The sequence below is a fragment of the Callithrix jacchus genome, chromosome X, assembly GCF_049354715.1.
Source record: "Callithrix jacchus isolate 240 chromosome X, calJac240_pri, whole genome shotgun sequence".
Lineage (NCBI taxonomy): Eukaryota > Metazoa > Chordata > Mammalia > Primates > Cebidae > Callithrix > Callithrix jacchus.
The window spans coordinates 42585893-42613888 of record NC_133524.1 but is presented as its reverse complement, the minus strand read 5'-3'; the positions used below and the strand labels follow the sequence as shown (position 1 = coordinate 42613888).

At 39.3% G+C, this 27996-nt stretch overlaps 1 protein-coding gene across 37 annotated transcripts in view; it reads left to right on the top strand.

Moving 5' to 3' along the window:
• CASK (calcium/calmodulin dependent serine protein kinase) overlaps positions 1-27996 on the top strand; it is a 437686-nt gene that overhangs the window by 174212 nt on the left and 235478 nt on the right. For all 37 annotated transcript variants that reach the window (XM_078364095.1, XM_078364094.1, XM_002762805.6 and 34 more), the window contains exon 3: positions 1868-1973. In XM_078364095.1, coding sequence (XP_078220221.1) covers positions 1868-1973 — 106 coding nt within the window. The remainder of the gene's footprint in view (positions 1-1867; positions 1974-27996) is intronic.

Here is a 27996-nt window from a genome sequence, read left to right as displayed (position 1 = left end):
AGTACTTCCTTTAAAAAAAAATAAATAAAACCTTCCCCTTAACCCTGCTATTTCTTTCCTGCTGCCAGATTCTTCTCATAAGATCGTGCTCAAACCCAGCATGGCATAATAGAAGGACTGCTGACTTTGGAACTGGGCAGGCCAGGGTTCAAAACCTACCCTTATGACCTTGAACACGTTTCTAAGCCTCAGTTTCCCCATCTGTAAAATACGTACCTCACAGAGTGGTTGGGACATCAAATGATAGTGACTATATTAAGTACTGAACCCAGTGAGAGGTGTGATAATTTTAGTTGATTATGACATAATTGTCTCCTGCATACTGACTTCAACCCTGTCACCTCCACAAAAACTGATCTTGCCCAGAATTTTCATGACCTTTTCTGGCTGAATCTTACAGTCTTTCTCAGCTTTCAGCCTTCTCCAGCTACACTTACACCTTAATTTCCTCTATTCCTTTGATTTTCTTAATATTTATTATTGATTCTTTCTTTCCTTGTGGCTTCTCTTTTGTCAAATTTTCTGGCTTCTTTTTCTCATTCTACCCTTACGTAAGTGAATCTTCTAAGGTTACATCCACAATCATTGCTCTGTTGACAAGACTAAGTTGAATTAATAAATCAGAAAGGAGGTAATGTTACCTGTTTTGCTTTGTGCAGTACATCCTTAGCCTTGGTTCTTCCTTACCTGTCTTCCTTCTACTTTCTCATATAAAAATGCCCCATTATATTTTAGTCATCAGCAAACAGATAAAGCCCCGGCGCTATTAGCACTGGATGGCTTTCATTATCCTATTCCATGTAGACATGGCAAACGATTTCCATGCCCAAACTGTTTTAGATGATGATGATGATAACATTAACAACTTTGTTTTCCAAATAGTATTATAGAACTTACACAGTAGTCTTACATACATTATTTGGATTTGTTTTTTAAAGTAACACTGTTACTTTGAAGAAGTAGGTAGGTAGAGTTGAGAATTATCTAACACTATTTTCTTAGATGGAGTTTCACTTTTGTTGCCCAGGTTGGAGTGCAGTGGCACGATCTTGGCTTACTGCAACCTCCACCTCCCAAGTTCAAATGATTCTCCTGCCTCAGCCTCCGGAGTAGCCGGGATTACAGGCACCTGCCACCATGCCCAGCTAATTTTTTACATTTTTAGTAGAGATGAGGTTTCACCATGTTGGCCAGGCTTGTCTCAAACTCCTGACCTCAAGTGATCCACCTGTGTTGGCCTCCCAAAGTGCTGGGATTATAGGCGTGAGCCACCGCGCCCAACCCCAGCACATTTTATAGATGATATTTTTAAAATTCTGACTTGGACTCTAGGAGTAGTGTCTTTTCTGTTTAAACCATAGTATTTTTTGCTCCCTATTCCATATAACTTCCCTGATGTGTCTATAAATGCTAGATTTTAGGCTAAAGAATAGACAACATATTTTTATTTTATTCAGGGAAAACTAAGAGAAAGAGGTTAAAAAAACAGTAAATTGAGTTATTGGCTTATTAGCAGATCAAGGAAGAGTTACAAATTTGGAGGCTGAGACTTGATTACAAGAGTTGGGGAAAGTATTTATTTGTATATTTATTTTACTTTTGGGGAAGTATATTAAGAAATGTATGCTTTTTTATTAATAAGAGCTTACTCTATACTGTACATAGATTTAAGCTTGCAAAAAATATGAAAAGCTATATTGTCAAAGATTTTAAAGGGTAAAAAGTTAAGCTAAGTTTAAATGGGGGATTTCATCTCTCTAGTTAGAGAAGTATTCATGTTACCATAGATCACATCCATTCATTCATCATTCACTCTAATTGTCTTTTGTTCCTACCTAATGAAGTATGCTGTATATTTGTTTTACAGATCTAAAGCGGGAAGCCAGTATCTGTCATATGCTGAAACATCCACACATTGTAGAGTTATTGGAGACATATAGCTCAGATGGAATGCTTTACATGGTTTTCGAATTGTGAGTGTGTATTTTAATTCTTAAAGGGTGAAACTTTAAGCTATGTTGGTTTGGGATAATGCTAACACTTTTCTCTTGGAATTTAACAGCAGTTGTGAACTTAGCTGTTCAGAAAGACCTAAAGTCACAAGAAAAAAAGATTATGTCATCATAAGGTTTACAGTGGCCAAAGATGTAAAAGCTGGGCGTATTCAGTTACTCTCATGCTTTCAGCACGCCTCAGATAAGAGACTCCAAAAGGAAATCGAGTTCAGAGGGATAGGAGGGCCCCAAAATATAAACTTCTGACCAATAGAAGTCCTAGTGAAGAAGAGTAAGATGAAAGTGGAGGTGTCCATGTAGCAAGGCTCTTGGAAACTAAAAACAAGTAATGACAAACTTAGCTTCCTTTTCTGATATCACCATATGGCATATAAGGGCAATTCTATAGATCACAGTTTATCTTGATTTCAATAAGCCACTTGATATGTTTGTCACAGAATTTTTGTCAGTAAGATGGAGAAATGTGAGCTAAGGATAGTACAACTGGGTCATCCAGCTCTGGTCGGATGACTGTGTCCAAAGAGATTGTGTAAAGCTTTATAGGACAGCATCCTGCAGGGTTTTATCTTTGATCCTATTCTGTTCAAAATTGTAGTCAGGCGGGGAGCGGTGACTCATGCCTGTAATCTCAGTGCTTTGAGAGTCTGAAGCAGGGAGGATTGCTTGAGGCCAGGAGTTCGAGACCAGCCTGGGAAATGTACCAAAGCCTGTCTCTCTTTTTTTTCTTTAATAAAGGGCTGTAATCAGTGACTTCGTTTACGGTAAAAAAAAAAAAAAAAAACAGAAGATATGCTTGCTAAATATTCAAAAGATACCAAGATCAGAGGCTGTATTCATTACCTATTGCTTCATAACAAATACCCCAAAATGTAGTGGCGTAAAACAATATGCATTTACTATCTCAGTCTCTGTACATCAGAAATGTGGGTACAACTTAGCAGGGTCCTCTGGCTCTGGATCTCTCACAGGTGATAATAAAGCTGTTGGCCAGGGCTAAAGTCATGTTGAGGCTCCTCTAGAGTGTGGATCTGCTTCAAAGCTCATTCACGTGATTGTTGGCAGTCTTACGTTCCTCACAGGCTATTGGACTGAGGGCCACAATTCCTTAAGAGTTGTTGGCCTAATCCTTCCTTAGTTCATTGTCAGGTGGGCCTCTCCATGCCAACTTACAGCATGGCAGTTGGCTTCATCAGAGCGAGCAAGCAAGCAAGAGAACAAGAGAGTGTGGGCAAGACAGAAGTCACAGTCTCGTAAGCTAATCTCCAGAGTTACACACCATCACTTGTGCAGTTAGAGATGAGTCACTAGATCCAGCCCATACATGGATGGGATTATACCATGGCCTGAATATCAGGAGGTAAGGATCACTGGGAGGCATTTCACAAGTTGCCCCCTTCAAAGGGCTAGCTAACATACTGACTATGTACATCAAAATTCAAAAATATTTTTACAAGCTTGTAGCAAAGGAGCTAAAACAAAGAAGGTGAAATTTGAGACCAGTTAATCTTAACTCCTTCATTCAAAAATGAGTAAGTGCAAGATTAGTGTGAATTTAGTTGTGACTATGTGAAAAAAGATGTAAACATTTTAGTTGTTGTTTTCAACAGGGTAAAAAGCCCTAAATGGAAGGTTAGGCTACATTAATTAGCAGTAGGTAGTATTCAGAACAAAGCCATACTCCCCCTGTTCATCCTGGAGTGTTCACAGTAAGCAGGACACTGGAATGTCTGTGGAATTGGATAACCAGAATGGAAAGGAGCCTGGAAATTGTGTCATAGAGACACAGCCTTCAAAGTCTTTTCTGGCAAAATTGCTAAAAGAATTTTGAGACCAGGTGTGGTGGCTCATGCCTATAATCCCAGCACCTTGGGAGGACAAGGCAGGCAGATTGCTTGAGCTCAGGAGTTCGAGACCAGCCTGGGCAACATGGTAAAACCCCATCTCTACAAAAAGTATGAAAACTAGCAGCTGGGCATGATGGCACACACCTGTAGTCCCAGTTACTTGGGGAGCTGAAGTTGGAGAATCCCCTCAGCCTGGGAAATTAATGCTGCAATGAGCCGTGATTGCACCACTGTACTCTAGCCTGGGTAACAGAACAAGACCCTGCCTAAAAAGAAAAAGAAAAAAAAGAAGAAGAATTTTGAAAAACATATATACCCCTTCACATATTTTTAGGTTGATATATAAAAACTTTTATTGGACCGGGCGTGGTGGCTCACGCCTGTAATCCCAGCACTTTGGGAAGCCGAGGCAGGTTGATAACGAGGTCAAGAGATTGAGACCATCCTGGTCAACATGGTGAAACCCCGTCTCTACTAAAAATACAAAAAATTAGCTGGGCACGGTGGCACGTGCCTGTTATCCCAGCTACTCGGGAGGCTGAGGCAGGAGAATTGCCTGAACCCAGGAGGCAGAAGTTGCGATGAGCCAAGATCGTGCCATTGCACTCCAGCCTGGGTAACAAGAGCGAAACTCCGTCTCAAAAAAAAAACTTGAATATTCTTTTTTTTCTACTTCTGAAAACAGACTTTATTTTAGACTTACCAAAAAACTTTGAGTTTTATTATCTTCTTTTATTTTGTTTGTTTTCTACTTTTATTTTTTTAAATATATATTTTATTGCACTTTAGGTTTCTGGGATACATGTGCAAAACATGCAGGATTGTTGCATAGGTACATACATGGCAATGTGGTTTGCTGCCTCCATCCCCCATCACCTGTATCTGGCATTTCTCCCCATGTTATCCCTCCCCAACCTCCCTACCCCATACTGTCCCTCCCCTATTCCCCCCCCAACAGACCCCAGTATGTGATGCTCCCCTCCCTGTGTCCATGTGTTCTCATTGTTCAACACCTGCCTATGAGTGAGAACATGTGGTGTTTGTTTTTCTGTTCTTGTGTCAGTTTGCTGAGAATGATGGTTTCCAGATTCATCTATGTCCCTACAAAGGGAATATTCTTTTAAATATGTTTTCTTTTTGAAACAGAGTCTCGCTCTGTTGCCCAGGCTGGAATACAGTGGCACAGTCTCAGCTCACTACAACCTCTGCCTTCTGGGTTCAAGTGATTCCCCTGCCTCAGCCTTCCAAGTAGCTGGGGCTACAGGCACGTGCCACCATGCCTGGCTAATTTTTGTATTATTTAGTAGAGATAGGGTTTTACCAAGTTGGCCAGGCTGGTCTGGAACACTTGACCTCATGATATGCCTACCTCTGCCTCCCAAAGTGCTGGGATTGCAGGCGTGAACCACCACGCCCAGTCTTAAATATGTTTTCTGCACAACTGTAGAATTACCTGATTATCTCATTCACTGTATGGGAAATGTCTGCTGTGTGACCCACATGGCAATACTAGTCCTTATTGTCAAATCACTCAGCCAAATCAGATTCGTTTTCTATCAGGGAAAAAAAAAAATCTGCCTTCATTTTTCAAACAAAATTTAAGTGTTAAATGGACATCCCTGTGACACTCATCTTACTATTGATTTTGAATTCTAAAACAGCTTACCATGAATATATTGCCTGGATAAAGTAAGATGGCACCTCCCTTTTTTTCTCAAACTCTCTTTGTTTTGCTTTCAAGGGTCTCTTCCTCCCTCAGGGCCATGCATTTCCCAGTAGTCTCTTTGAAGTTAGGCTTTTTGGGATGGAGGAGTAGTTGCCTTTTGGATGGGTAATTGTAGATGTGTAGATAGGTGATTGTAGATGTGGAGATGTAAAAGGAAAAACAGACCACAGACTTGTTTTCAGACAGACAAAATTATGGAAAATAAAGATATGGAAATTGATTGCCTTAAAAATATCCTAGTTCATGTGTCCCCTGGAAGGACTTTGGGTATTCTCAGAGATACCCAAATCCGAGGTTGAAGACCACTGGCATAGAAGAGCTTTTGAAAAGACTGGGAGGCTTTAGTTATCTATAAATGTATTCATTTTATTATTCTTCTAGAAGAGTCCCCAAAGCAGAAGCCCGTAGATGGAACATAATCAGTGTCCACAGTTATTTGAAAGACTGTCATATATAAGACTACATGCTTCTTGAGTGCAACATCAGAGGCTGTAATTAGAATCAACAAGTGGCAGACGTCACCTCTAAGTAAAGAGCTTTTTCGTGATTAGACTTATGCCATGAGTGAAGCAGGAAGCAGGCTGTCTCGCAGACTATGCAATTCTGCACTAGAAGCACTCAAGTTGAAGCTAGATTCATCCAAGGGGGCTGAAGATAAGATTTTAATTTTGGACTAGAGAGAGCCTCTAACATCCCTTCTAATTGTAAGTATTCATCTATGAATACTTAGTGTAATTCTTTTTTTTTTTTTTTTTTGAGACAGAGCAAGACTGTCTCCAGGCTGGAGTGCAGCAGTGTGATCTTGGCTCACTGAAACCTCTGCCTCCCGGGTTCAAGCCACTCCCCTCCCAAGTAGTTGGGACTACAGGCAGACACCACCATACTTGGGTAATTTTTGTATTTTTAGTAGAGACCCCTCCTTGGCCTCCCAAAGTGCTGGGATTATAGGCGTGAGCCACCATGCCCGGCCAAGGTACTGTAATTCTTTTAAAATTACTTTTCTGGTTTAGTTTTATTCAAGAAATCTATTTCTGTCTGTGTGTTTATTTTCTGAGTGCAGTGGTGCCATATCAGCTCACTTCAGCCTCTGCCTCCTGGGTTCAGGGGATTCTTTGCCTCAGCTTGCTGTGTAGCTAGGACTACAGGCACGTGCCACCACAATTGGCTAATTTTTGTATTTTTTGAAGAGATGAGGTTTTATCATGTCCAGGCTGGTCTCACACTCCTGGCCTCAAGTGATCCACCCTCCTCAGCCTCCCAAAATTCTGGGATTACAGGTGTGAGCCACCATACCCAGCCTCCTGAAAAGCAAGTTTTATCATATACTATAAACTAATGATCACAGAAAGAAAATTTTAAAACTTTGCACAGATTTTACCATATACGCTATTTGTATCAAAGGGGCCTAAGTGACAGTGTAGTAGAGAAAAGAGGATCTTTGGTTTCATAAAACCTGGGTTAGTATCCCAGCTCTGTCACTTTTACTAATTATGTGAGGTTAGCATAATTAGTTTATAAGTTTAAAGCATACTTAAATACAGGTCAAGTCTTAAAAGTTCCCTGAGCCTCAGTTTGCTTACCTTCAGAGTCTTCCTAAGATGATGAGAAACTGTATGTGACTTCCCTTTGTAAATGTTGAAGTGCTTTCTAACTATAAAGTATTATTTCCAGTGGCCTTAACAGGCTAGTTTTAGTCCCTCATTGTTGAAGTAGTCTGTATGGGATTTTATATAACTAATTTTGACTTAGTTGTGATTAAAATAATTTATTGATGGCTGAATATCAAGATGAGACCTGGTTAAATTGGATATTTTCCAGTGACCTGATCCCAGTGTTAACCCAAATCACTAGAACATGGCCTTCTATTTTCTTTCTTTCTTTGTTTCTTCCTTTGTTTTTTTGTTTGTTTGTTTTTTACTGTTTAATTGTGGAAGATTTCAAATGAAAAGAGAGAATAGTATAATAAACCCCAGCATACTGGTCACCAAGCTTCAATAGTTATCAAAACATTTTGCCATTCCTATTCTGTTCTTCCTGATGTCTTTTTCTCCCTTAGAGATTTCTAAAGCACTATCATTTCACCTAGAAATACTCGTTTGTATTTCTAACAGATAAGGATTTTTTTAAATGACCATATTATTATACCTAACAAAATCAACAAGAATTCCTCAATATCATGTCATGATCAGTTGATATTCAATTTTCCCTGATTGAAAATGAATTTTAAATGACAAATTTCTAAATTTAGAATTGTTTTATTAGCTCTCGGGACCTGGAAATAGATTATAAATTCAGTTAAAATAGTTATTTTTCAAAAGGGCCAGAAACAAAATAGAAATAGAAAATTATTCTGTGTATCATTGTTTTGTAAATTTACCTCAACAATTGGCCTTGCCCAGTTTTGTGCATCCTCCTTGATCTCCTGGGTTTCAAACAAACCAAAAATATTCGTTACTGTAAGATTTAAGGTCATGTGGATCAAAAAGCAAAGCCAATGCACTTGTGTATAGTTCCACCTACTGGCTAGGTGAGAGATTGCTTCTATAGCTGCAGTGTAGACTAAGCTACTCCAGAATTAGTTCCATGTTTCTGGCAGTAGATGTCATTGCCCCTGGCATTTAGGGGCTCATTGCTTAGGTTATGGGTTATCTGGATTCTTTTTACAGTTTTCATAACATGACACCCATACATTGTAGACAATGAAAGGCAAAAAATAAAATAAAATTAGGTCAGTTAATTTTGTTGTTTGTTGGCTACTTAGAAACAGCACTTACTGTTTTGGTGGAGAAAAGACTAAACAAAACAACGTTGATCTTTGGATTATCAGTGAGTTTCTTAATATGATGTCCATATCTGTCTTTGCCACAGACTATGTATAACCAACACTCTTTTTTCTTCCTAAACTGAAGTCAAGAAATTATATGGCCCAAGAATGTTGTTTATCATGTTAGAAAAATCCTTAGAATTAGTTGATGGCTGGGCCCAGTGGCTAATGCTTATGATCCCAGAAGTTTGGGAGGCCAAGGCAGGAGGATCACTTGAGCCCAGGAGACCAGCCTGGTAATATAGTGAGAACTCATCTCTTTGGAAAAAAATTTAAAATTAGCCAAGCATGTTGGTACACACCTATAGTCCCAGCTACTTGGGAGGCTGAGGTGGGAGAATTAGCTAAGCATGTTGGCACACACCTATAGTCCCAGCTAGGGAGGCAGAGGTTGCAATGAGCCAAGACTGCACTAGTTGCCACTGCACTCTAGCATGGGCAACAAAATGAGACCCTGTCTCAAAAATAACAAGTGGGATGGGGTGGCTCATACCTGTAATCCCAGCACTTTGGGAGGCTGATTGAGGTCAGGAGTTTCAGACCAGTCTGGCCAACATGGCAAAACCTTGTCTCTACAAAAATACAAAAATTAGTTGGGTGTGGTGGTGTACACCTGTAATCCCAGCTACTCAGGAGGCTGAGGCAGGAGAATTGCTTGAACCCAGAAGGCAGTGGTTGCAGTGAGCTGCAACTGCCCTCTAGCCTGGGTGATAAAGCAGAACTCTGTCTCTAAAAATAATAATAATAATAATAACTAGTTGATATCTGCTTAATCACAAATGGTTTATAAGTTTAAAGCATACTTAAATACAGAGACTCACAAAACCAGAATTTTAGATATGGAAAAGATTAGATTAGCAAATTTCAAATTTTAAAACCCAGGGTAAAACTTGTTAAACAAACGGGAACCCAGGTCCCACCCCTAGACATTCGCTTTTGCAGAAGTGAGTTCTGATGGAGCAGGTCAAGACGATTGGCCTTTAAAATTGGGGTAATACAACTTAAAGGCTATATCATCATTTTCCCAACACACACAGTAATTTTGTAGACATCTGCATATGTTTGCACATCCATTATTTTGGATTACACTTAAATTTGAACCTGTCTGTAGCAATTTGCTGAAACGTATTTTAAATACAGGTTCAGTTTTGAAGACAGGCTAAGTTGGGTTATCCCCACAAGTTAAATATTTATTTCTAAGTAACACATTTGGGCTTGTCTTTAGTAGTGTCTGGTACTTGAGTTAAGCTGTAAATCCTAAATTGGCTGGCCAAGGAATTTTAATTACCTTATTACAGAGTGATTACATATACCATGGGGAGACTTTTACAATAATTAAATATGGATTTAAAACACATCTGACATGAAAACAATAGTTTGTATCTTTTAAAATAATATTGGCAGTTTGTGTTTTTGTAGCTCACAAAGGTGATAAACTGAAAACCCTTATTTTATTTTATTTTATTTTATTTTGGTCTAGTATTTATGCCTGGGGAAGGGAGCGTTTGTGAAATTTATTTATACTGATAGAGTGGAACTGATTACTACTTACCAACTTGCTGCTTAAGGGAAAATATGTCTGTCTCATACCAAGCAATAAATATCTGCACTGTAGCATTTTAATCTATTTGAAGATTTGTACATATTTTCATAACTAGTCTTATATAATCTATTTTGATTTTTTGCTTTTATGCATGATGATATAAATTGCTATTTGTTTTTTCAGCAAAGTAAACATTTCTCTTGACTCACAGTATCAAAATGTTTAGTTGATTTTAGTTTTACAAACTATGTATCAGTGATCCCCAAGACCACCCCTAGGCTTCATGATTCACTAAGAAAACTCAAAGGACTCAGCATATAGTCATATTCACAGCTATGATTTATTATAGCTAAAGGATATAAAGAGAAATCAGCAAAAGGAAAAGATGCATGAGTTGAAGTCCAGGGGAAACCAAGCACAAGCTTTCAAGGGTCCTCTCCCAGCAATGAGTTGTGGCAACATGTGTGAAGTGGTGCCAACCAGGGAAGCTTATTGAAGACTTGGTGCCCTGGGTTTTTATTGGGGGCTGGTCACATAGGCATCTTCCACTTGGCACTTAACCAAATTCCAGACTCCCAGAAAGAAAGCAGGTGTTCAGCATAAATCATATTGCTAGCACAAACAGTTTAGACACAGTGAGTCACACTTTTCAGTTAGGAATGTAGGGACCCTCCTGAAATCCAAGTTCCCTGATACGCCTCTCAAGGGCCAACCTTAGTAGGCCTTTGAAGCCTTTCACGAGATAGTAGTTTAGGCCTGCAATGTTAACTCTTGTGCACAAACTAAAATAGAGATAAATAGAAGGGTTTTAAAGGTTGATATAAACTCCTGAATCTGCAAACAAAATATAACTGTCTGTAAAGATAATGACAGGGTTTGGAGTTTTGGGGTTATTGTTGTTGTTTTCATTTTAACTGTAAATACAGTATCATTTTTACAACTGCTAAAAAAAATTTAGGTGATCAGATTTTTGTATAAAACAAATCCTGGATTGAGATGTTACAGTGTAGAACAGATTTTAAACTTTGAATGCTATATTAGAAAATAAGCTATATTCAGATGCTATCTTAGAAATACATTTGAAGTTGTAACTAATAATTTTTCGTCTGAAAATAAATCTTCAAGCTATTAAAATAATTTTGAATAAATTTGTGTACATATAAAATATGAAGAAATTCAGTTAATTTTCTGTTATTTAAAAGAAGTATAGTTTGTTCGTTTAAAAATAAAAATTATTGGCCAGGCACAGTGGCTCATGCCTATAATAAAAATAAAAATAAAAATCCCACCTACTCAGGAGGCTGAGGCAGGAGAATCACTTGAACCTGGGAGCCAAGATTGCACCACTGCACTCCAGCCTGGGCGATAGAGCAAGACTCAGTCTCAGAAACAAAAAATTCTTAGTGTACAACCTTTGCCATATACATAACTTGTAAAAAATTAGAAATTACGGGAAATTTTGATAAAAAATATATTATGTCGCCAGGTGCAGTGGCTCAAGCCTGTAATCCCAGCACTTTGGGGGCCGAGGCGGGTGGATCAGGAGGTCAAGAGATCGAGACCATCCTGGTCAACATGGTGAAACCCCGTCTCTACTAAAAATATAAAAAATTAGCTGGGCACGGTGGCGCATGCCTGTAATCCCAGCTACTCAGGAGGCTGAGGCAGGACAATTGCCTGAACCCAGGAGGCGGAGGTTGCGGTGAGCCGAGATCACGCCATTGCACTCCAGCCTGGGTAACAAGAGCAAAACTCCGTCTCAAAAATAAAAATAAAAATATATTATGTCATAAAAATAATGCTGTGATTTTGTCATAAAAATTATGACAAAAATAAATCATTCACAAATACTTGGGATCATTTTCTTCTATTGGAAGCATTTTGCTATACCACTAAATATTTTTTGGGTATAATATTTTAATGACTTCATTAAGACATCTAAATGTGTGCATGTGTGATATTTAATATAATATTTTCCCCATAGTTTAACATTAACATTGTTTTTCTCTACTAGAAATAATTAATATGTTGTACATAATTATTTGTTCATGCCCCTTGATTGCTTTGTTTTCTCAGAATACATTTTTGAAAGTAGAATATCTCAGTAAGAGTATATGAATACATACAAATACATACATCATACTTAGATTTAACCTTTTTCTCAATAAAGTGCATTACATTTTGAAAAATACATACACATAAATAAACAACTTGAAGAATTATTGTAGAAGTGAGCAACCATATAACTACAACCCAGGTCAAGAAATTTAAAAACTACCAGTACCACTACAACACCTGAGTTCCCCTTTCTGATCATAATCCCCTTCTTCTCTAAGAAATAACTTTAATCTGGACTTTACTTCTGTGCTTTTATATCCCCAGCATCATAGTAGGAATCCTCAAATAATAAAATTCAGTGTTCTCTGCTAAAATCTTTTTTTTTTTTTTGAGGCAGTCTAACTCTGTAGCCCAGGCTGGAGTGCAATGCTATGTCAGTTCACTGCAACCTCTGCCTCCCAGGTTCAAGCGATTCTCATGCCTTAGCCTCCTGAGTAGCTGAGATTACAGGTGTGCACTACCACACCTGGCTGATGTTTGTATTTTTAGTAGAGATGAGGTTTCACCATGTTAGTTAGGCTGGTCTCAAACTCTTGACCTCAAGTGATCTGCCTGCCTCAGCCTCCCAAAGTGCTGGGATTACAGACATGAGCCACCACGCCCAGCCTAAAATCTTTATTTGAATAGAATCCTACAGTATATATTGTATTTTTGGTCTCTGAGATTCATCTGGTTGCTTTTTACAGCTGTTCCTTTATTTTATTGCTATGTAGTATTGCATGAACAAACTTGCAGTATTTGTTCATTTTAATGTTAATGAGTATTTGGGTGGTTCCCAGATTTGGCTATTTTGTAGAACAGATCCTTCCACCTTGTTCTTCTTTCAGGCATGTTTTAAGAGATGTACTTGTCTGCATTTCTCATATACATTTTAGAATGAGATTGTCAATTTCTACCAAAACAAAAAAACTATTGAGATTTTTTTTCTTGAATTACTATGTCAAATCTTGATAGCAATTTGAGAATAATTGACATGTTTACAGTGTCGAATCATCCAATTCATGAGCATAGTGTCTATCTTCCCATTTATTTAGCTCTTTTTCTTTCACTTAAGTTTTATATGTTCCTCTATAGAGCTTGTATACATCTGTATTAGATTTTTATATTGTTAGATTTATTCTTAGGTACTTGCTTTTAAGGATAAGTCAGTTTCTCTCACTTTCCCTTTCCTTGTACTAACTTTCTATTTGTGTTCCTTTCTGTTCATCAGGCTTCATTAATTCCAATAATTAATCTGTAGGATCATTTGGATTTTCTGCATACATAATCATATCATCTGTGTATAAGGAGGATTTGATTTGTCTTTTCCATTTTTTTTTACATTTTATTTCTTTTCTTGCCTTTATTACAATGGATAAAACATTCAGGACAATGGTGACGGCAGTTATCTTATTTCTAATTTCTGATCTTAGAGTTCGCTAAGCATGAATGGATCATGAATTTTATCAAATGCTTTTTTCTGTATATGCCGTCATGCATCCTATAATGATATTTCAGTCAACAACAGACTGCATATACATGGGTGCTCTCATAAGAGTATAATGGAGCTGAAAAATTTCTATCGAGTAGTGATATCATAGCTGTCATAACATTGTCGTATGTTTGTGGTGATCCTGCTGTAAACAAACCTGTGCTAGCAGTCATATAAAAGTATAGCACATATAATTATGTACAGCACACAATACTTGATAATAAACAACCATATTAATGGTTTATGTATTTTCTATACTTTTATTGTTAGTTTAGAGTATGCTGCTACTTATTTTTTTTAAAAAGTTCACTGTAAAACATCCTCAGGCAGGTCCTTCAGGAGGTATTCCTAAAGAAGGCATTGTCATCATAAGAGATGACAGCTTCGTGCGTGTTATTTTCCCTGAAGGCCTTCCAGTGGGACAAGATGTGGAGGTGGAAGACAGTGATATTGATGATCCTGACCCTGTGTAGGCTATGATAATATGTGTGCCTTTGTGGCGTTTTTGTGTTTTTTTTTCGGTTTTTTTTTTTTTTTTTTTTGAGACAGAGTTTTGCTCTTGTTACCCAGGCTGGAGTGCAATAATGCGATCTTGGCTCACCGCAACCTCCGCCTCCTGGGTTCAAGCAATTCTCCTGCCTCAGCCTCCCGAGTAGCTGGGACCACAGGCGCGTGCCACCATGCCCAACTAATTTTTGTATTTTTTAGTAGAGACGGGGGTTCACCATGTTGACCGGGATGACCTCATGATCCACCCGCCTTGGCCTCCCAAAGTGCTGGGATTTTAGGCATGAGCCACCGCGCCCAGCCTCCCCCTCTTTTTTTGAGACGGAGTCTCGCTCTTGTCACCCAGGCTGGAGTGCCGTGGCGGGATCTCAGCTCACTGCAATCTCCGCCTCCTGGGTTCAAGCAATTCTCCCACCTCAGCCTCCAGAGTAGCTGGGATTACAGGTGCCTGCCACCACATCCTGCTATTTTTTGTATTTTTAGTAGAGGCAGAGTTTCAGCATGTTAGCCAGGCTGGTCTTAAAATCCTGGCCTCAAGTGATCCACCCACCTCAGCCTCCCAAAGTGCTAGGATTACAAGCATGAGCTACCGTGCCCAGCCATGCCTTTGTTTTTTAGCAAAAAAGTATAAAAAGTAAAACATAAATTAAAAATTTCAAAAATAGAAAAAGCTTATAGAATAGGGATATAAAGAAAGAAAATATTTTTGTAGAGCTGTACAATGTGTTTTAAGCTAAGTATTACAAGAGTCTAAAGTTGAAAAATTTTTTAAGTTTATTATATAAAAAATTTGTAGTAAGCTAAGATTTATCATTGAAGAAAGAAAAATATTTTTATATCAATTTAGGGTAGCCTAAGTGTACAGTGTCTATAAAGTCTGCAGTAGTGGAAAGTAATGTCCTAGGCCTTCTCATTCGCTAACCACTCACTGACTTCCCAGAGCAACTTTCATGAATGCAAGTTCCATTCATGGTAAGTGCCCTGTACCGGTGTACCATTTTTTAACCTTTTATACCATATTTTGATTGTACCCTTCCTATGTTTAGATATGTTTAGATGCCCAAATATGTATTATAATTGCCTACAGTATTCAGTACAGTCACATACTATGCAAGTTTGTAGCCTATATCCCAGTAGTTAGCAACACATGACGATATTGAAGTAAGTACATAATACCATCCTTCAATCTATTGCCGCAGTGGATTGCATTGATTCTTCAGTTAACCAAACCTGGTCATGATTTATAATCTTCATAATCCTTTTTACATATTGCTGGGTTTGGGTTAGGTTTTCTGTCTCTCTTTTTTATTTTATTTTTACTTTTTTATTTTTGAGACAGGGTCTCATTCTGTCACCCAGGCCATAGGGCAGTGGCACCATCACAGCTCACTGCAGCCTAAACCTCCTGGGCTCAGTTATTCCTCTTACCTCAGCCCCCTTCTGAGTAGCTGGAACCACAGGTGTGCCACCATGCCTGGCTAATTTTGTAGAGATGAGGGTTTGCCATGTTGCCCAGGCTGGTCTCAAACTCCTGGGCTCAAGTGATCCATCCGCGCAGCCTCCCAAAGTGCTGGGACTTTGGCATTAACCACTGTACCTGGACTGGTTTTCATACCTAGATTACACTAGCCTCATAAAATGAATTGGGGGGTGTTCTCTGAGTTTTTTTGTTGTTACAATTGATTGATTGATTGATTGATTTACTGAGACGGAGTTTCGCTCCTGTCACCCAGGCTGGAGTGCAGTGGCGAGATCTTGGCTTACTGCAACCTCTGCCTCCTGGGTTCAAGCAATTCTTCTGCCTCAGCCTCCCAAGTAGTTGGAACTACAGGCGGGTGCCACCACACCCAGCTAATTTTTTGTATTTTGGGTAGAGACAGGATTTCACAGTGTTGGCCAGGCAGGTCTCGAACTCCTGACTTCAGGTGATCTGCCCACCTCGGGCTCCAAAAGTGGTCGGACTACAGATGTGAGCCACCACGCCCGACGTCTATTGTTCTCTTTATATGATTTGTAGAACTCACCTCTAAATGCATCTAGGCCAGAGTCAATCTTGGTTCAATTCCTTAAATATTTATAGGAATATTCAGGATTTTTATTCATTACTGTGTCACTTTTAGTAATGACAACTTGTAGCTTTGTCATTCTGTTTTTTTGTTTGTTTGGTTGGTTTTTTCTTTTTTTTTTTTGAGACAGAGTCTCGATCTGTTGCCCAGGCTGCAGTGCAGTGACATGATCTCAGCTCACTGCAACCTCCACCTCCAAGGTTCAGGTGATTCTCCTGCCTCAGCCTCCCAAGTAGCTGGGATTACAGGCACCCGCTATCACACCTGGCTAATTTCTGTATTTTTAGTAGAGGAGTTTCACCGTACTGGCCAGACTGCTCTCAAACTCCTGACCTCAAGTGATCTGCTCCTTAGCCTCCCAAAGTGCTACGATTATAGGCGTGAGCTACTGTGCCCAGCCTGTAATTTCTTTTTGTTGTGTGTTATTTTCTGTTTAGTAATTTCTACTTGCTGTTTTCCATCCTTTTATTTGGGGTTTAATTTTCTGGGGTCTTTTTCCCTTCCTTTTAGTTTCAACCTGTGTTTGTATCCTTGGGTTTTAGTTGTGTCTCTTCTTAAAGGCATATAGTTGTGTTTTATTCCAGCCTCTCAATCTTTGTTTCTTACCTGGATCATTTAGTTCATTTACATTTCATTACATTTTAGTGTATTTTGAGTTACAGCTATGGTCCTATGTGCTTTTTATTTGCACCACCTATTCCATGTTTTTTTTCCTCTCTTGATTTATTTGAATCACATGAATGTTTTTATCATTCTATTTTCCCTCCATTAATTTTGAAATTTAAGTACTCTTTTCTGTTATCTTAGTGTGTATCCCAGAAATTATAGTATGCTCCTAATACATCAAATTCTGATACTGATACCATTATTGTCCTTCTGAACACTGCAAGTACTGTAGAACATATCAATTTTATATAATGCCTTCCTTGACTTTTAGATTATGTTTTTCATGTATTTAAATTATATTTGTGTGTGTAAAAACATAAGTCTGAGGTATTTATATCATCTCCTATTTCTTAGTATTATTTGTATTTATTTGGATTTGCCCACATGCTTATCCTTTCCTTGTACTTTATTCTTTCAGCATCTCTAAGGTTTTATCTGGGTTCATTTTCCCTGTGTCAGTCTGCTGAATACAAACTTCCCATTTTTCTTAGTTTCAGAATTATTTCTTACATCCCCTGCAGTCATGAGGATATTTACTGGGTAGAGAATTCTAGATTGGCATTTTCTTTCCATTAGATAGCATTCCACTATCTTCTGGCATATATTTGATGTGGAGAATTCAGCTGGTAGGCTGTTACTTCTCTGAAGGTAATGTCATTATTTCTCAGGTTATTAAAAATTATTTCATCATCATTTGTTTTCTGTAGTTTGTGATGTGTCTTAGAGTGTATGTGCGTTTTAACCTTGTCTTAGTTTCTTTGTTTTTTAAATCAGAATATTGATATTATTCATGGTTTTAGAAAATTTTGAGCCATTATTTCTTCAAATATTGCCTCTGCCCTTTTATCTCTTTCAACACCTGTATGACCAAATTAAATATAGGTAGAGGTACACCTTGTGGTATTTTCTATGTCTCCTACCTTTTCTATATTTTGCATGATTTTTTTCTCTGTGATTTGGTCTTTTATTTCTTCTGACCTCTCTTACAGGTCTCTTTCTCTCCAGTACTGTTTAATCCTGATGTTAATCTATTCACTAAATTTTAAATGTTAATTATATTTTTTCAGTTTCATAGTTTATATTTCCTTTTTTAAATCTACTGTATTATTTTTTGGTTGGGCATAGTGGCTCATGCCTGTAATCCAAATACTTTGGGAGGCTGAGGCAGGTGGATCACCTCAGGTCAGGAGTTCGAGACCAGCCTGGCCAACATGGTGAAACCCCGTCTTTACTAAAAATACAAAAAAATTAGCTGGATGTGGTGGCAGGTGCCTGTAATCCCAGCTACTCAGGGGCTGAGGCAGGAGAATCGCTTGAACCCGAGAGGCGGAAGTTGCAGTGAGCTGAGATCGCACCATTGCATTTCAGCGTGGGCAGCAAGAGCAAAACTCCATCTCGAAAGAAAGAAAGAGAGAACATTAAAATCCTGTCAGAAAATTACAGATAAGCAATAGGGAAGGCTAGAATGAACTCTTAGCTGCTAGATTAGAGTTGAAGACAGCAATATAGTCTCACCGAATTTATTATCCATACTCACACATGCACATATACACATATACATGTACAGATATATACAGAAATCATACATTATATGTGCATACATGAGTTAGTACACATACATGTGTTTCCCAGCTCTGTCCACTTAGAGAGCCTAAAGCATACCCACACCTAGATTTTTATTTCTGAATGTCTTCCTCTAATTTAAGCAGCCAGGGATCCTTGGAGAAATGATTATAAATTCTAGTGCTGGGACAGAGAAAATGTAAGATGAAAGCTGACTTGCCATCTCTGGCTTAAGCACCTGATATATGATGGTGCCACTGATTAACTTGGGCAACCCTGGAAGCAGATGATGCAGTATACTTTGGACATGTTGAGTTTGAAGTCTCTGTAAGATATCTGAATGAAATGGTTAAATAGGAAGGTGGATATGTGGATTAGAAGCACAGAGAGAGACTTTGGATAGATACAGAGATTTGGGAATGGTTGCTACTTAGATGATTTAGAAGAGTATATAGAGGGAGAAGAAAAAGGGACTTGAGGACTGAGGTTCTTCCAAATTTTGAAGGTTGTAGAACAAGAGGAATAGTTAGCAAATGAGATGGGGAGGAATAGCTGAAGAGATAGAAAATCATGACAACAAGGAGTTGTAGAAGCCAGAAAAAAAAGAGTATATCAGGAACAATATTGTAGGAAAATGAAGGGTTTGGGTAATTCTTAGTTCCGTCCTTTACTAAATGCCTGTATTCTTCAACCAGTGTCCAGTGTTCATGTTCTGCACAGCTCCCATTCTGGCTCATTTCTGAGATGTGCTGCCTTTTCGGTATCTATTGGTATCTCTTTGCTGCCATTTGGTATTCCTATCTGATATCTCGGACATGTGAGCGAAAGAACATTAGAGGACAATTGGAAAGGCCTATACTGTTGTCCTGCCTCTGTCACCAACTTTATTTAGTAGTTTTGTTTCTTTATGCCTATTATCTGTGAGATCTAGCTAGAATTTCAGGGCAAAGATGGCTACACATGGAAACAATTACAATGAGAGGTAAGGAGAACGAGAGAGGAAGAGAAAGAGCCATCATAGACGAAGTGATACTGAGACTTGAAGGATTACCAGGAGTTTGCCAAGTGGTAATGGCAAGGATGAAACTAGACAAAACTAGTAAAGATATTATAAAGATACAGAACTATCATAAAACTTTCTTTTTGAGATAGGGTCTTAACTCCGTCTCCCAGGCTGGAGTGCAGTAGCACAATCATGGCTCTTTGCAGCCTTGATTTCCTGGGCCGAAGCAGTCCTCCCATCTCAGCCTTCTAGTAGCTGGGACTATAGGTGCATGCTACCACACCTGGATAATTTTTGTATTTTTTGTAGAGATGGGGTTTCACCGTGTTGCCAAGGTAGATTTCGATTTCCTGGGCTCAAGCAATTTGCCCACCTTGGCCTCTGAAAGTGCTGGTATTACAGACATGAGTCACTGCGCCTGGCAAAATAATAAAATTTAAAAAAAGAAAATAGAATGAAACCAGGCCTCCTAGGAACTAGGATAAAAGATCTCAGGAACCCAAGTTACTGCTCTCTTCAGTCCTTAGGGTTTTGCATCTGCTGTGGTCTGGAAAAAACAGCTTTCTCTTGAAGCCAAAGTAATTTCTTTCTGCTTTTCTTACTTCACATTCCAGATAGAGAGAGAAAAATATACATGAATGAGTGAATGCATCTATCTGATTATCTCTGTTTCCCCCCTTTTTTCTAGGACTGTGTATCCTAAGTTGTTGACTTGACCCCCCCCTATAGATAACCTACTTTTGAATCAGGGATCTGTTCCATGTCCAACCAGGGGCAAATAAAAGTCCACTGCTGTTTCCACACTTGGGCTGGGGCTCTAGATGGGAGAGTTTAATTAATAGAATATAGATGGCAAATCCGCTGTATGAGTGGTAAAAGAGAGAGGCATTACAGGCAGGCAAAGAGCCTATGGAATGAATGGCCAGAAATATAAGTCAGCTTGTGTGGTTGGAGCACTGCTAATAGTGGTGGGCTATGACTGGAAGTAGAGCATAGAGGGAATGATGAAGAAAAGAGGCCTTATTTTAAAAGATAATAGCCCAAAACCTTCCCAAATTGAGAAAACATTGTAACCTCATATGTAAGGTTTGGAGAAGAAAATTGCTAATTCTCTTGGATCATTTAATATGGTGGTTGTAGAACACCCACCTGTAGGTGTCTGCTCCAAACTGCCTGAGTCTGGCCCCCAGGAGAACCTAGGCCAACAGTAAGAGTTTAGGGGGCATTACCATTAGCACAGGGTCCATTTCACTTCTTGGCACCTCAGTTTCTACCCTACCAACTTTTGAGAATGAAATGAAGTGTGAAAGTACTCTGATAATCACAACACTACATAGTTTTACCATTGTCTTCATTGTCATTGTCATAAATTCTATTTAGTATAGCGCCTCAGTATTAAGAAAAGCTCAGGAACCTGGAGCCAGATTGCCTATGTTCAAACCTGGCTCTGCTACTTTGTAACTGTGTGACCTTGGACAAGTTATATAACATTTGTCTTAAGCCTCAATTTCCTCGTCTGTGAAATAGTACCTGTCTCCTAGTGTTTTTTATGAGAATTAAATAAGTTATTACTTGTAAGGGACTTTAAATGGTACTTCGCATGTAGTTAAATGCCCAGTAAATCTTTGCTATTAGCTGTTAACGTACCTGCATTTAACAGGAACCTTCAGTATCTTATTCCAGAGGAGTGACTAATGTAAAAATCATAGTCTATAAGGATAATAAATTTAGGTATCTGTGTCTTCCTGTAATGCTCAAAGGATCAGTTTAGTTAACTGCTGGCTTTTATTTGTCCATGTAAAGAGTTTTGTGGCTGTTTGCAAATTGCTCGTGGTGTTAGCTGAGCATTCAAGGACTTCTGTTTTTTTCTAAATTATGTCTGAAACTTGGAAATAATTCATGGGCATATGGGATATTCTCCTGAAGACACAATAATGGCTCCATTTTTCTTGCTAAGTTGGAATAATTTAGTCTTGAGCAAATACCTATGCTTATACTTCTGTTTTTGTTTATATCTCTATACATCTATAGTTTTACAAGTACCAATATTGACATTTTCATTTTAGCCAGGAACTTGCCTAAAAGTAAGATTATGCGAGCTAGTTTGATCTCAGAATGCAAATGGCAGTAAAATGAAAGCAGAAAATCAATAATTAACTGTATGATTATTTTGGAATCCCTGGTGTGTTTGTTCAAGGTGAGATTATTTTCCAGGGTCATCCTTCACCTGTACCACCTTCCTGATCTGCAAGGTCATATCAGGGCTGGCGTAGTTATTTACAGAACATAGTTTAGATGTTCTGTGAGACAGATAAACAGAAGACATGACACAAGTAGAACTGTCAAAAAATGACCCAAAACCCTTGAATTTTGCAAGCGACTAGAAGGAACTTGTTGTGGTTTTCATATGTACATCGTTTGAAAGGGCACTCCCTCTCCTAGCCATCAGGAGCTCTACCGTTAGTGGTGGCAGGGGCTGCAATGATCCACCTGCCTCTGAATGAAGAGAAGGTTTTGAGGAGCAAGAGGGAGAACTTATTTCTAGAGAGAAGAATGGAAATAAGGGCTAGAGAGACTTAGGAAGAATCACAGATACTCATCCATACTAGAGTTACAGGAACTTACACAGGATAGCAGGCAAACTGATGCAGTGGTTATGATTGATTTGGTTTGGGATGGCAGAGGATCCATCCCAGCTTCTACCTGCAAACGTAAGTGGGACTAGATCAAAGGTCTAAGAAACTTAAAACAAGAATGTGTTTAAACTAACCGAACTAATACATCCAGTAGAGATAAAGAATTGCATGTAAGCTATTTGTATAATCATTATTTTTTAGAATTAATGAAGTTAAAAATTTGGGGAGAAAGAACTAGGTGGAAAAAAGAGAAGCTTGAGGACTTGGGTCTTTAGACACTGCAAACGTAACTGGGGCCATTCACTAACTAACCAATGTCCTAGTTGAACAGAGCTCATTTGAGTGTAGAAATAATAGCAGCTTGGAAACTTAGTTCCTACTTAACTCCATGAAACCCTATCTCCTAGTCAGTTGAGAAAGAACTTGTGAGGATTTCAGTAATTTAAAATAATAATCCCCTTGAAGAATTAGAATGTCACTGTCTATGTCTCTGAATAACCCCTCTAAGTGCATGTTAAGGCAATAGCAACCTCCTCCTTCAGAAGGGTGAACAAGAAGCATGAAGTTATCTAGCGGGCTGAGAATCAAGAGACTGAAGTTCTAACCCTATCTGCTATTAATTAATTAACCTCAAGCAAGTTTCTTAATTAAACTTCCAGTTCTGAGATCCTGTGATGTAACTCATTGTGATTTATATCTGGAGGTCCCTCCCTATCACTTTAGTGTTAGAGGTTAGGGAGGTGGGTATTTGGCTGTGAGGATTAGTGAATACACTGAAGGCTAACAGTAAAGTTCCTAAATGGTAGAAGGTAGAACAGAATAAGGGCTATTGCTCTCATCTGCCTTGCTTTTTTTCTGGAAATTATTAGAAACAATACAGAGATGTATGTTAATGTAAACAACAAATCCAGGGGTCATCCTTGAATTACTTGCTATCCCTTGTAGCTGGAGTTTCCTTATCCACTAGGAGGCACCATTGTCAAACAACATTGATTAAGGATCACAAGAGCTCTTGATCCTTTAAGGAACTGGACAGGAAAAATGTCTAGAAAGAAGAAAAAAAAGAGGTAAATATAGGACCCTGGAAATTGTGACAAATCAATCTTTGATATCTAGATGAACATCAGAACAGTTCTCAGTTTCTGAAATTCGATAAGCAGTATTTCAGACTACATTTCAACTTTGGAAGTGGCAAAATCTTTCAAGGCAGTCTTTTTTTCAAAGAAACAAATCTATGTAGGATGGGAAAAAACAGCTTAGAAATTACTAAGCCAAATCCCATCTTTATTAAGGAGTCATCAGCCCATAAAGGTTAAATGTCATGATCAAGAGAATGTAAACCTAAAGATGGCGCGGTAAGAATAACTCAGGATTGCAGCTCTCAGTGAACGCGCAGAGGGTGAGTCAAAGCTGCATTTCCAGATGGATCTTTCTTGCCCACAGAACGGGGAAATTCCCAGGTGTAGGAGAGACACGGGACGCAAGTGCAGCCGTTTTGGCTGTTGCAGCCGCTTCGGCCGGCGCCGCAGCACAGCAGCACTCCGCAGCACTCTGCACAAAACACACTGGTCCAGGTGCCGTGCTAAGCCAGCAATCTGAGATTTGGGAGGGCAGATTAGCATATCCATCTGATTAAATGGGATTTGGACAGTGAGCCAGACCAGGAGATTCCTGGGAAGTGGTGTTTGAGCCAGCACGGTGGCTCATTGCACGGGAAATCACAGAGATCCCGGTGCCCTAACTGCGGGCGACCGAAACATCTGGGAGAGAGCCATCCATTCAACTTAAAAAAAAAAAAAAAAAAAAAAAAGAAAGGCGCTCTGAGGCAGAGAGCCAGGGAAGCAGGCTCGGTGGGTTTCACCCCCACAGGGACAAACAAAATGGCAATTCGAAACGCTCTGGTTGGAGAGTTTCACTGCGGGCACAGCTGAACCCAGGACGGTGCAGCTCGGTGGGGGAGGGGCGTCCGCCATTACCGAGGCAATCCACCCCTACTGAGGTACACTCCCATTTCTGACACAGCCTGCCATTGCTGAGGCAACCCACCATAACAGAGAGACTCCGCCACAGGGCGGAGCCCGCGGCTGCAGGGCAGAGCCCGCAGCAACAGGGTGGAACCCACATCAGCAGGTGGAGCCTCGGCAGGCAAATAGTGACTAGACTGCCTCCTAGCTGGGCAGGATAGTGCAACGGACACTCATAAAGAAAGCCCCAACTCGCTGAGACAGAGCATCTGAGGGGAAAAAAGGGGTTTTAAGAGTTCTGCTGCAGCAGACATAAACGTTGCTGAATGAACAACCCTGAATGAACAACGGAGCTCACAGCTCAGCACTTGAGCTCCTATAAAGTACAGACCATCTCAAGCAGTTCCTTGACCCCTGTATATCCAGAGTCACCTCAAAAAGGACTGATCAGACTGACATTAGGCGGGCATCATTCTGGGACAAAGATAGCAGAAGAAGAAACTGGTAGCATCCCTCACCATTCTGCAGCTGCTACAGGTGTACCCCAGACAAGCAGGGCCTGGAGTAGACCTCAGCAGTCGTACAGTGAAGGGGCTAGACTGGTAGAAGGAAAACCAAGTAACAGAAATACCTCATCATCAACAATCTGGGCATCCACTCAGAGACCCAATCGAAAAGTCAGCAACTACTAAGACGACAGGTGGATAAATCCACAAAGATGGGAAGAAACCAGCGCAAAAAGGAGGAAAAGACCCGAAACCAGAACACCATGACTCCTACAAAGGACCAAAACTCCTCACCAGCAAGGGAACAACGCTGGACGGAGAATGATTGTGACGAAATGACAGAATCAGACTTCAGAAGGTGGGTAATGAGAAACTTCTGTGAGCTAAAAGAACATGTTCTAAATCAATGCAAAGAAACTAAGAACCTTGAAAAAAGATTTGAAAAAAGATTTGAGGAAATGATAACAAGAATGGATAACTTAGAGAGGAATATGAATGAATTGAAGGAGCTGAAAAACACAACACGAGAACTTCGCGAAGCATGCACAAGTTTCAACAGCCGAGTTGACCAAGTAGAAGAAAGAATATCAGAAGTCGAAGATCAACTCAATGAAATAAAACGAGAATCCAAGATTAGAGAAAAAAAGCGCAAAAAGGAATGAACAAAGTCTCCAAGAAATGTGGGACTATGTGAAGAGACCTAACCTACACTTGATAGGTGTACCAGAAGGGGACAAAGAGAACGAATTCAAGCTGGAAAATACTCTTCAGGATATTATCCAGGAAAATTTCCCCAACCTAGCAAGGCAGGCCAACGCTCAAATCCAGGAAATAGAGAGAACACCAAAAAGATACTCCGCAAGAAGAGCAACCCCAAGGCACATAATCTTCATATTCACCAGGGTTGAAATGAAGGAGAAAATACTAAGGGCAGCCAGAGAGAAAGGTCGGGTCACCCACGAAGGGAAGCCCATCAGACTCACAGCAGATCTCTCGGCAGAAACCCTACAAGCCAGAAGAGAGTGGGGGCCGATATTCAACATCCTTAAAGAAAAGAACTTTCAACCCAGAATTACATATCCAGCCAAACTGAGCTTCATAAGTGAAGGAAAACTAAAATCCTTTGCAAACAAGCAAGTACTCAGAGATTTTGTCACCACCAGGCCTGCTTTACAAGAGCTCCTGACAGAGGCACTACACATAGAAAGGAACAACCAGTACCAGCCATTCCAAAAACACACTAAATGCTAAAGAGCATCAACAAAATGAAGAATCTTCATCAACTAATGGGCAAAACAGCCAGCTAGCATCAAAATGGCAGTATCAAATTCATACATAACAATATTAACCCTAAATGTAAATGGGCTAAATGCCCCAATCAAAAGACACAGATGGCAAATTGGATAAAAAACCAAAACCCATCAGTGTGCTGTATCCAGGAAACCCATCTCACATGCAAGAATACACAAAGGCTCAAAATAAAGGGATGGAGGAAGATTTTCCAAGCAAATGGAGAACAAAAAAAAGCAGGAGTTACAATTCTAATCAAACTCCGCAGCTTCTGCATGGCAAAAGAAACAGTCACTAGAGTGAATCAGCAACCAACAGAATGGGAAAACATTTTTGCAGTTTCCCCATCAGACAAAGGGTTGATATCCAGAATTTACAAAGAACTCAAACAGATTTACAGGAAAAAAACAAGCCCATTCAAAAATGGGCAAAGGATATGAACAGACACTTTATAAAAGAAGACATACATGAGGCCAACAAACATATGAAAAAATGCTCATCATCACTGGTCATTAGAGAGATGCAAATCAAAACCACATTGAGATACCATCTCATGCCAGTTAGAATGGTGATCATTAAAAAATCTGGGGACAGCAGATGCTGGATAGGATGTGGAGAAATAGGAACACTTTTACACTGTTGGTGGGAGTGTAAACTAGTTCAACCATTGTGGAAGACGGTGTGGCGATTCCTCAAGGCCTTAGAAATAGAAATTCCAGTTTACCCAGCAATCCCATTACTGGGTATATATCCAAAGGACTATAAATCGTTCTACTATAAGGACACCCATGTACACGAATGTTCATTGCAGCACTGTTTACAATAGCAAAGACCTGGAACCAACCCAAATGCCCATCAATGATGGACTGGATTGGGAAAATGTGGCACATATACACCATGGAATATTATGCAGCAATCAAAAATGATGAGTTTGTTTCATTTGTAGGGACATGGATGAATCTGGAGAACATCATTCTCAGCAAACTGATACAAGAACAGAAGATGAAATACCACGTATTCTCACTCATAGGTGGGTGATGAAAAATGAGAACACATGGATACAGGGAAGGGAGTACCAAACACTGGGGTCTATTGGGGGAAGAGGGGAGGGACAGCGGGGCAGGAAGCTAGGGAGGGATAGCCTGGGGAGAAATGCCAAATGTGGGTGAAGGGGAGGAAGGCAGCAAAACACACTGCCATGTGTGTACCTATGCAAATGTCTTGCATGTTCTGCACACGTACCCCAAAACCTAAAATGCAATTTTAAAAAAATGTCATGATCAAAATCTGCCAGGCAGTTAAAAGTAGACTTGAATCTAGAACCAATGTGTAGGGGGTATTTCTCATTGATTTTGGCCATCCCAACATCTGAACTGTCTTCAAGTATTTGGAGAATTCCTCATCTTAAGAGTCTTGATAAGGGAAAAATCCCATATTCTACTATAAAAGCTAAAAATGGCAGATATTTGCACTACTAAACATTTGGACTCACAAAACTATCACAGGCCACACTTGGCATCAGATTCACTTAAAAGGATACAGGACAGGGGGAAAAAGCAGCTTTTTAGTCAGGCAGCACCAGGCATTTCTCTTCAGTAGGAGTCCGTTCAGTAGCATATATAGTAAAGTTCAGTAAATATAACAGGGAAAAGAAGGATTTTTAAACAGTGTTGAGAAAACAAGTTAACAATTCAGAAATCAATTTAGATTCACCCTCCCCACACACGCACACATACAACGAAAAAACTACAGAGAGAATAGAGTTGATAGAAGCTAATCAAATCGTAGGAAAGCTAGCAAAAGTAAAATTATTTAGCAGATCTTTAGAGAGCTTTGAAAACTTCAAAGAACTGGGATCCACAAAGAAAAAAGCATCAATAAATTTAACAAAAATGGAAAAAACTAGAAAATTAATTTACTTCAATCTTGACATAAAAGGTATACATTCTATTTAATGTAGATAAAGAGTTCACCCCAATGAAAGGGAAGATATTAAACTTCATACACAAATGGGCGAGGACAGGAATAGACAGCTTCCACCAAAAGAGCTACAATTAGTAAAGAGGCATTTGGGTATATGCTCAGTCATTTTAATGTCTTCAACAGGATATCAGAATTGCTGTAGTAACAGTTAAGTTCCCGTTGGCAATATAACAGAATTCCTTTATTAAACAGTGAATATTCCCTTTCTCCATTGAAAGGTGAAGATTTCTATCTACTTGAATATCTTATTTACAATCCTGAAAAAGCACCA